This window comes from Giraffa tippelskirchi, chromosome 13 (genome assembly GCF_054371585.1).
Source record: "Giraffa tippelskirchi isolate mGirTip1 chromosome 13, T2T-mGirTip1v1.2.pri, whole genome shotgun sequence".
In the NCBI taxonomy this organism is placed as follows: domain Eukaryota; kingdom Metazoa; phylum Chordata; class Mammalia; order Artiodactyla; family Giraffidae; genus Giraffa; species Giraffa tippelskirchi.
In genome coordinates this window covers 40,987,727-40,997,986 of record NC_137287.1, presented here as the reverse complement: position 1 = coordinate 40,997,986, position 10,260 = coordinate 40,987,727, and the positions used below count along the sequence as shown (strand labels likewise).

The window sequence follows — 10,260 nt, the reverse complement described above, 5'->3', positions numbered from 1 at the left end:
GCACTTGGAAGGGGGAGGGGCTCCAGGCAGGAGGCCCTCAGGGCCTTCTTGGCGCTGTTTCCACTCAGGGTCTCCCCTGAGTCCAGGCCAATGCTCCGGGTGGCTTCTGGTGACACAACTGCCCCCGGAGATGGCAGGTTGGAGTCCTGATCCCACCTGAGAGGATCTCTGTCCCTCCTCAAGCCTAGAGCAAAGGGACACAGGCAGGAAGATCACCTTGTCCTTTATTCAAGTCAGTTGGTCAAGTCAGTCCACAGAAGAAGTCTGAGCACAGGAGCAGCGTGTGCCTCACTGGCTGGGGCAGTGACCCTGGGCTCAGGCCCTCCCTCTGGCTCCAGGTCCTGGGAGCTGGGCGTAGGCAAGGACTGGCCCTGCAAGCCCCTAGGATGGGGGATGTGGCCAGGTCCCCTGGGGCCTGCATCTTGGTCTAGGCAGGCATCCAGCTCCATGTGCCAACCCCTGTTCTCCTGCATGTGGAGTTGGGACAGTGTGGTCCTCCACCATGCTGCAGATTCCCTATGGGTGGTCCCAGCTGGGCCTTGGGGTGCCCCCATACAGCAGCCACAGGAGGCCTGCGGGCAGGGCCATAGCCAGTGGCAGGTACCCCAGGTGGGCTGGTGGGCTGCCTGCAGGTAGGACACAGAGAGAGCACCTTCAGTCCAGCTGGGAGCTCCCAGGCTGCCCTGCTTCCCAGGCTCAGGGCCCACACCTCCCACCGTCCCTGAGGGTGGGGAAGAACAGTGAGGACCTCCAGGTAGGGCCACTCTTCTGGGCCCCAACGGGGACCTCAGAGCTTCTCCATCCTCCACTTTCTGCTGCTCAGCAGGTTTGGGGAGGTGCCTGTGTCTTCACTAACTAAGCAGGCAATGCAGGGCTAAGTCAGTGTCACCCATGTGTCACCCAAGGAGGCAGATGGGAAGCGTGGCCAGCAGAGAATGAGACTGGGCTCAAGAGGAGAAGCCAGTAACGGTGTCAGGCTGGGGGGAGGAGGGGCACACAAAGCAGAGGGGGGATGGCCCATCCCAGGGGGAGGGTGGGTGCAGGGTACCCGAGCTGGGGGCGGTGCTCCCAGGCCCTTCTGAGGTGGGGGCTTGATGGCGCGTCCAGAGGGTGGTGCTGGGCGTCCCAGTGGTCGAGTGGGCAGAGCTGGTGGGGCCGGTGAAGTCCGTGTCCAGGCCCAGCTCACTCAGGGCTGACCGATTGAGGCTGCGGAGCCAGGAGCTGATGATGGGGTGGCTCCGAGCCTTCTGCAGGTCCCCCACGTTCGGACCCAGCAGCGTCGTCACGTTGCCCACGCTCAGGCTCTGCGGGGGGCAGTGAGGGGTGGAGGAGGGAAGGGGCGGGGTCAGCGCTTGGCCGGAGGTGGGGGTGGTAAGACCCTGCGAAACGCCTTGGAAAAGTGACCTGGGGCCCACACTGTCTGCACACCTCAGACTTTGGGGTGTTGGGGCCTGCAGACCATGACCTAAGGCTCCCCGACGCCCCCTGACGGGCAGCCCCCACCCACCTGCAGCACTCGGGGGTTCAGGTTGGTGAAGGTGTCGATGTCCATGGAGACGTTAGCCTGGGCCAAGTGCCGCAGCTCCTCCACGGGGGCACCGCCTAGGGGCGGGGCAGCGGTGAGGGGCGGGGCCTCGAGGGGCGGGGCTTCCGGGAGGCGGGCCCCGCGCCGGCCGGGGTCTCACCGAGGTAGGGGCGCATGAAGCGGTAGTAGGCGTCCGTGGTGTTGGCGCTGGCGAAGGCCTCACGGGCCTTGTCAAACAGCACGTTCTTGCGGGTCTGAGGGCAGGAGGAGATGTCCAGGGCCCCGGCCAGCCTGGGGGAGGGGGCGCGGCTCGTGGGCAGGCCAGGGGCTCTCCACCTGGGGACATCGGCCCCGCCTTCTCTCCCTGAACCACGGCTTTCCCCTTGCCCTCGGTACTGGGCTCCGTAGTGTGGACTCAGGTGCACCAAGAACCTCACAGTGTGACCTGATTTGGAGATAGGGTCTTTCCTGTTTGTACATGTAATCAGATTAAGATGCGGTCACCCTGACTTAGTTCTTCAGTCTCTTGAGTCGTGTCGGGCTCTTGGCGACCCCATGGACTGCAGCACGCCAGGCTCCCCTGTCCTTCACCATCTCCCAGAGTTTGCTCAGACTCATGTCCGTTGAGTCCATGATGCCATCCAACTATCTCATCCTCTGTCGTCCCCTTCTCCTGCCCTCAACCTTTCCCAGCATCAGAGTTTTTTCCAATGAGTCGGCACACCCTGACTTAGGGTGGGCCCTAAATTAATGACTGGTGTCCAAAGAAGAAGGGAATGTATACACAGGGAGGCAGAGATGGGGTGATGAGGCCCCCGAAGCTGGGAGAGGAGGAAGAAGCCTCCCTTTCAGGTCTCAGAGGGAGCACAGCCCTGCTGACGCCTGGATTTCAGATTTCCGGCCTCCAGACTGTGAGAGGACACGATTCTGTTGCTTTCAGTCACTCTGCTGGTAAACCTTTGTCACTGCGGCCATGGGTAGATGGTGACCTCGGATGGCCTGGCCTGGGCCCCCACCTGAGCCTGCCTTGGCTGAGGAGTGGAGCTGGCGCCAATGTGGGGGCGGAAACTCTGAGGGGGGCTCACCGGAACTCTGAGGGGGGGCTCACCGGAACTCTGAGGGCCGGATGGCCTGGATCTGCCGGGGGCTCATCCAGCAGAGGCGAGAGCCCCCAATGGCCACGAGCAACGCACCGGTGATGGTGCCATTGTGGTCCAGGAACTTCTGCAGGATGGCCTGCAGGCAAGGTTGGGGTCAGCAGGGCCAGGGTCAGCGAGGGTCTCCCACCCACCACACCCCACCCACCCTCACCTCGGTCTGGTTCTCCAGGGCCCCGTCCGGGGCCAGCAGGGTCACGACTGTGTCCTTGGATGTGATGTGCCACTGGCCGATCTCCGAGAGGGAGTAGAGGTAGACCAGAGTGGGGATGAGCCGCAGTTGCTCCTCAGGGACTCCGCCTGGGTAGACCTGCAGGTGGGTGGCAGGTGGTGGTCAGGCCACACCGCTGACCCCCCACCCCTTCCCACCGCCAGGCCCTGGCACACCCTAGCTAGCTTAGCTTTGACGACTTGCTGGCACTCGGCGGGCAGCGGGTGCTGCAGCAGGGGGTCCAGGTTGGCCCTGAGCACGCGGCTGCCCAGGCAGGACTCGAGCTGCCCACAGTCATAGCGCACCAGGAAGAGGTCATCGTGCAGGGTGGCCGCAGTGATGTTGCCACGGACGCAGGGTCTCCCTGTGGTATGGCGGGGTGCGGGTGTTTAGGACCCGTCTAGTCAGCCTCTGCCTGAGCTGACCACCACTGCTGACTTTGGGCCCCACCTCACTTCTAACCTTGATGCTTTCCAAGCTTGCCTCCTAGCTGAAAACTTGGCTGAGACCAGGCTGAGTCAACCCTGACCTTGACCTCAATGCCCAAACCAGCCCCACCAGACTCTGACCACTCCCCTCGGCCAGGACGCAGGCCCTGGCCAAGCTCAGGAGTTCCAGGCAGAGGGTGCCGTGCCTCTGGGGCCCCCACTGCAGGGTGAGGAACCCGAGCAGAGGAGGACGCAGCATCCCCAGGCCATGGTGGCCACACTGACCTGTGTCCCGCTTGGACGGTGAGGACACTGCCTTGGACTTGGCCTCGAGGAAACTGGTGACAAAGCGCCTGGCATCACGCTGCCTGAGCTGCCCTGCCCGGCACATGGTCACTATGCTGCGGAAGAAGTCCAGGCCCACGGCCTGGCAGGTGGGCCTGGAGAGTCTACACCCTGAGGAGGGCCACCTGTTCCCTTCTCCTTCCCCTCAGACAGAAACTCCATGACAGGGAGCGACTGGGGACACCACTTGGGTATCAGAGTGGCTGCAGGCCGGCCCTCAGGCCTGGACAGGCTGGTGGAAGGTCGGCTGGATCCCCCTTCCCCACCATCACCCCGCCTGGGGCATCGCCCTACCTCCCGCAGCTGCATCCACAGCCCAGGGCTGATGTATGAGGCCAGGGGTCCCAGAGCCCGCAGCCCCTCCAGGTTCCAGGAGCTGGGGGGCCTGGTGTGCAAAGGGGGCTCTGAGTTGGGTCCTGAGCAGTGCCCAGACCCCTCAGGCCGCTTGCTCTCCCTGAGTGCCATTCCCAGGGCCCACCCAGTGGACGCTCCCACTCCAGGCCTCTGGGTACCCCGTGGGCTGCAGTGTCAGGGTGGGGCGTGAGCTGGGTCAGACTTGGTCAGTGGGGCTGTGAACATCAACCCTCAGGCTGCCTCTTCTCTCGTCTGCAGGAGAGGAGGCCTAGGCAGAAGGGAGGGGCCCCCACCCACCCAAGGATGGTCCTGCCGCTGGCCAGCAGCCTGTTGAGGGCAGCCTGCTGGGCAGCTGTGAGCTGAGGGCAGTGCCCCAGGTTCTGCAGCACATGAGGGTCTGCGGCCACAATGCTGGAAGCGTCCATGTCACACACCAGGACCCCGAGGAGCAGTAGGTCGGAGGCGCTGAGCCTTGGCCGGGGCCCTCCCTGCAGGATAGCAGGTCAGCATGAGCCTGGTCCCACAGCCCATCACCCGGCCGGCTGGCCCACGGCACCTACCAGGCAGGCCAGGGCCCTGTGCCTCAGGGCGGCCCTCTGGTTGGGCAGGTTGGCCAGCAGCTTTGTGTCTCCCTGGGTGGCGCGGCGGATGAAGGCCCGGCAGTCCACTTCCTTCACCTGTGTCAGGCTGCGGAAAGGTTGGGGGGCCTCTGAGAGGGTCGACAGGGGGGCCTCCGAGTGACAGAGGTGCCCCCTGGGAGCATGCTCAGCCCACACGGCCGAGTGCTGGGTGGGGAAGGGCACTCACTTGTAGAAGAGCAGCAGGTCGGGGGGGTGGACCTCGAAGTCGCCCTGGAGGCCTTGTCGGGGGGCCAGGTTGGCCAGGCAGCTGAGCTGGGCAGGGCGGGTGGCATGTCACTCGCTGGTGGCCTGGGCTCTCTTGGGCCCTCCGCTCTGACTGGGACCTCCCTGGAGCCCCCGCCCACCTCTCAGCCCCCTTCCCCATGTCCACAGACCCCTCCTCCTGCCTGGCGGCTCTCTGTCACTTGACTTCCTGTATCCACCTCCAGGTGAGAACCGGCCTCAGGACAGGGAACACCAGCCCCAGAGGCCTTCCTCTCCGGTGTTGAGCCCCTCCATGGTGGCTCACTAAGGCTCCACCCCCGCCTGAACATCTTGCCCCATTCCCCTCAGGTCATTTCAAATGTATTACTGATTTTATGTTAACTTTATAATAAGACTGTCGGTACAGCAGCCCTCGCGCTCCAGGAGAACTACTCCGCATCCTGACCCCACGATCCTGGCCTTGTGCTGCCTGGGGCCCCCTGCTAGGGGCGCCTCCTTTCCTGCCCATTTCTGGGGCCCTTCTCCAGGGAGTCCACCCCTGCCCTCGACCCCCAAGCAGTCTTGGCGGTGGCTGCCGCTGACCTGCCAGGCTCTGAGGAGGACGCGTTGCGTTGCCATCCTCCTGATGAGAGCTGCAAGTTGGTCGCGGGACAGCTGGCCAGCCGGCTGGCACCAGAAGCCTTGCAGGAGGGAGGCGCTGGCACTGGGCAGAAAGGAGGCTGACAGTGAGGGGCAGAGGGAGTGGGGGCCCCAGACTGCAGCCTTTGGGTCGGAGGTCAGACTCCTCAACTTGGGGTGAGGGTGAGAGATGCAGGAGGTGTGGACGCCACCCCCCCGAGGACGCCCTTGTGGTGCCAAGGCTCCAAGCTACGAGCAGGGCTCACAAGGGGCCCCTGTCCAGAGACTTCTCTGGTGGTGCAGTGGCTGAGACTCCACACTCCCAATACAGGGGCCTGGGTTCGATTCCTGTTCGATTCCTGGTTGGAGCTAGGTCCCGTATGCTGCAACTAAGGGTTTGTATGCCACAACTAAAGATCCCGTGTGTGCGGTGAAGACTGAAGATCCTGCATGTTGCAAATGAGACCCAGCACAGCCAAATACATTTTTAAAAAAATAATAAATATTAAAAAAAAAAGTGACCCCTGTCCAGGTTCTGGGTCTGAGGCCCAATACCAGGGGCCCAGTTCTGGAGCTTAGGGCTCCAAGGCCCCAAGATGGCTGAGGGTTTGGAGGGCACCTGCTGGGTGCCCACAGCCAGGCCTTCCTTGTGGTGTGACTCTAAGAAGACCCGTGCACCAGAGAGGGTCAGGTCTCATGAGACCACAGCCAGGGCCCGACTGGTCCAGCTTGGCCTCCAGCCCTGCCTGGTTGTTCAGTTGATTGATCTGTTGATGGGGGCAGACTGGTGACTTCCAACCCCCACCAGGAGACCCCCTAGACGGGTCTCAGTTTGAGGCCTGAGAGGGCAACCAGGCTCGGGGTGGAGAGAAGGAAACTGAGAGGCCTCAGGGCAGGAAGTGACTGTCTCCAGGTCGAGGAGGGGGACCTGTCCCAGCCATGTGGGTGTGACTCTGGTGCAGGACACCAGAGGTCCAGAGCCATCTCCAGTGAGTGACCTGGGCCGGCGGGGCCAGGCCCCTGTGTAGGAGCCCTGCTTGGCCATGCCCATGCATCATATGCAGACCCTGGAGGTGGTCCCTCCTTCTCACCCCCACCCAGGGAATCTGCTGCAGGAAACCTGACTGTGGACGCAGAGCCTGCACTTACCTGGCCCACAGGTCGGCCCTGCTGGCATCTAGGCCTCCCTGGGAGGTGCCCTTGGCCTGGGGGTGAGAGCAGTGGGCAGTGAGGGACACCAGGAGGGCGAGGCCCGGGCTCACCAGGGCACCTGGAACAGAACAGGCCACGTGCACATGTGTGGGAGTGTCCCGTGTGGGTCCACCAGGGTCCTGCATCCCGGGTGGGCTTGTGACCGCCCCCGACACTGGGAAGCGCCACCTGGGGAGCTGGACACCTCTGACCAGGCAGGCATGTGTGGCAGTGTTTCTACTGTCTGATGCTGTACGCATGCGCACCTCGTACCTGTGTGGTGGTGTATCCACACACTGTGGTGGAGTGTACGTGTCTGTGGTGGCCTTCATGCCCACACAGTATATCTGTGTGTCTACTGGTAAGGCAGTGTACACACATGTGTGATGTGTACACACAGTTGAGACTGTTTATGCACGTGTGTGGCAGTGTGCACATACCTGTGTGGTGGTGTGCACGCACATGTGTGGTGGTGTGTATGCGCGTATGTGTTGATGTGTACACGTGTGTGTGACAGTGTGTACCCATGTGTGGCTGGTGGCATGTGGCTGTGTCAGGAAGCATGCACACATCTATGTGATGGCCTGCACATGGGCCCAGCAGTGTCCACATAAGTGCACCTTCTCCCTCTACCACCTGAGGTTCTGGCTTCATACTCTGAGCCCCAAGACCCCCAAGCAGGGGACAGGGATCAGCACTCACCTCCTCCTGCTCCTTAATTGCTCAGTCTTTCCTGGCTGTGGCCCCCTTGCCCCTGCCTTGTCCCCACGGCCCAGTGCCCTATCTGTGCCACCCCCTTCGCTCCCCTGAGCCCCAGTGGAGGGCCCAGGGCAGGACCCCAGGTAGAGGCTCAGGAGGGGGGAGCGTGGTTCTGCCATCCCTGGGAGCTAGCCATGGGCGCTGCCCCCCAAGATGGGGAGGGAGAGTTGTCTCACCTGCTCTGGGGCCCATGGCTGTGTGGCGCCCACTAGTTGTCCTGGCAGGAAGTCCGCGAGGTCACAGGCAGTGGGTCCAGGTCAAGCTAGACAGGAGACGGAAGGTGGTGAGGCCGTGGGAGGGGTTACAGAGGGGAGGTCACAACCCAGGGTCACACGAGGCAGGGGACCTCGAATCTCGGGCTGCAGCTGTCTCTCTTAGGCACAACCCACAAACAGTGAACCTCTGGAACAAAAGGGAGCAGTGGGGCTGTGGAGGAGCCAGGCCAGATCCCAGGGCCTTTCTTATCGCAGATCAGGCTCAGGGAACCCATGGGCTTGGCTGCCGTGTCTCCTATGAACAAATCTCTTGACAGCTCTGGGGGGCGGGGGGGTGGTGGTGGTGGACGTCCAGGACCCAGTGAGTGGCTGCAGCAGCTAGGAGAGGCCTGGTGGCCCTGACCTGCCCTCGTGCCGCCCAGCTTCACCCCACACCCGGCGCCCAGGGAGCCCCCTTCCCCTCCCAGACCTCGGACTTCCAGTGAGACCTGGCTGCGACCACAACCCACACTGCAGCCTGGTGGCCACCCTGGCCACTGTGGAGGCCAAAACAGGCCTGGGGTGGGGGCGGCGGCAGGGAGCCTGGTCCACATCGCCAGTCCCCGGGCCATGGCCGTACACGGGCTGCCTGCTTGGGGCACCTGCGGGCCTCTGGGCTCTGCATGAAGAAGATGGGGAGGTACCCACCCCACGTGGAGGGCAAGATGGAGGCTTGGAGGGGCTCAGCTACTTGCCCGGGGCTGCAAGGAGGCCCGACTCACAGCTGGGCCCCCGTGTGTCCGTTGGGTGGTGGCTCCTGCCCCTCCCTGCCCCTCACCTGAGCACTAAGAATGCCATCTGTCCTGCAGAGAGGCTGCTCTGGGTCCAGATGGCAGGTGTCGGATGCAGGGATGCTGTAGACTCCAGACACAGGGTCCCAGCCCGCTCGGGGTCAGCCCCTGCAGCTGAGCCTCGGAGCGCTGGGGTGGTGCAAGGTGGGAGCGCCCACGTCTCTGCTCACCTCCATGCCCCGCTCAGCACCCTGCCCTGCTGGCCACCCACTCCGGCAGCAACGCCCTCCAGGCAGATGTGTAGGGGAGGGGCTGGGGCTATACCAGGTGATGCTGCCTTGTCAGCCCCTGGGGGCCCCAGGCACAGCAGGCACCTGCTCCCCAGTCCTGTGGGAGCAGGAGGCTTAGCTCACGGTTGGCGGCGGCCCAGCACACATCCCTCCCCACTGGGGGGGCCTGGCTCAGCTATGACCTTGCCCTGAGGGTTGCGTGTGCATCTGTACATGTGCGCACTTGCACTTGATGTGTGTGCCGGCATCCACGTGTGAGCACACATGCATGTGTATGTACCCCCAGGAGCACACACATCTCCGTGCGTACGTGTGCAGGAGGTGCGTGTGTGTCCCCAGCAGGGATCTCAGGCACACGTGGCCCCACTGTGGCATCTGGGCTGAGTGACACGTGTGGTGTTTCTGTTCTGCGGGTACTGGAGCAGAGCTTCCCACACGTGTCCACACGTGTGTGCGCTGTGGGGTAGGGAGGGTGTGCCAGCCACAGCATCGACAGATGGAGGGCACCCAGAGCCTGTGGAGACCATCCCTCCCTCCTGAAAGCTGCCTAGTGAGTCCTCGTCCAGCTGGCTCAACAGAGACACCTAGAGTCTGTAGGGGGTGGGGTGCAGGTGGTGGACCCCACGGGAGGTGGGCCCCAGCACTGACCCCCTAAGGCTGGCCGGTCAGCTCTCAAGCGCTCAGTCTTGGCTGAGGGCTTTCTGGAGCTCCGGACACTGAGGAGTCTGTGTGGAGGGGCTGTCACTTGGTGATGGGGTCTCCACCTACTCCAGAGCCAGGCCAGGTGGAGGACACTTCCTATAGGCCAGTGAGTACAGGAGGAAGATGCTCACTGCCTTATTTGGGCTCGGCCTCTAGGGCACCCCAGGCCCCTGGTGGACAGATGACCACAGCAACACAGCAAGTGCCGGGCTGTAAAGAGGCCCTCTGTCCCCAGCTTTGCCATGTGCTGCTCATGGGATCTGCCCCCACCAGCCCGCTTTACAGATGGGGAGACTGAGGCCCACCTAGCCAAGCAGGTGAGCGGGAGCGGGATTGGGCCCTACGGCCGGGTTGGGCTCCTGAGCTGCCAGCATCGTGCCCCCTGGAGCGTGACCGCTGTGGGCTGCCCACGGTAGGCTGTAGGGGGCAGATGGGCGGGTGGACCCCATGTCTGGGCTCTGAGGCCTTAGCCCAGGGACCAGTGGTGGGGGGCAGGCTACCCATAGGGAGCAGGTCAAGATCTGGCCCCTGGGGGCTCTCAGAGGGGCTAGGGGGGCTCTCAGAGGGGAGAAGCTAGGCTAAGGGGCATCCCCAGGGCAGCAGCCACACGTGGGCCCTGCCACCCTCCCACCTCGCCTTACTGCCCTCTGTGACCGCCTGTCTGTCCAGTCCAGCCCTCTTCCTGTCTGTCTTGTTGCTTGCTCTGCAGGCTCAGCCCCTGGGCCCCAAGCGGGCTTGTGCTCTGTGGTGGGTCCTGTGTGCCCTTGGCTTTCCCCCAGGGCCTCCCCACCAGTAGGTCCCACCCTGCCGCCCAGCAGTCAGGGTTGGCCCCAGGCCCCAGCCTGGCTGT

At 63.6% G+C, this 10,260-nt stretch overlaps 1 protein-coding gene across 1 annotated transcript; it reads right to left on the bottom strand.

Annotated features, from left to right (window-relative positions):
• Nucleotides 1–205: 205 nt before the first annotated feature.
• On the bottom strand, nt 206–8,956 carry LOC145530929 (mesothelin-like protein). The gene is made up of 17 exons (XM_081552276.1): nt 8,932–8,956; nt 8,649–8,805; nt 7,610–7,650; nt 6,633–6,753; nt 5,448–5,568; nt 4,828–4,913; nt 4,581–4,707; nt 4,318–4,508; nt 3,961–4,051; nt 3,603–3,748; nt 3,070–3,253; nt 2,837–2,992; nt 2,634–2,761; nt 1,686–1,816; nt 1,508–1,602; nt 1,049–1,304; nt 206–626 (listed from the first exon to the last, which is right to left on the bottom strand). Exons 1-17 carry the CDS (start codon nt 8,954–8,956, stop codon nt 517–519), a joined length of 2,166 nt encoding a protein of 721 aa, XP_081408402.1. The 3' UTR covers nt 206–516.
• Between the last annotated feature and the right edge of the window lie 1,304 nt (nt 8,957–10,260).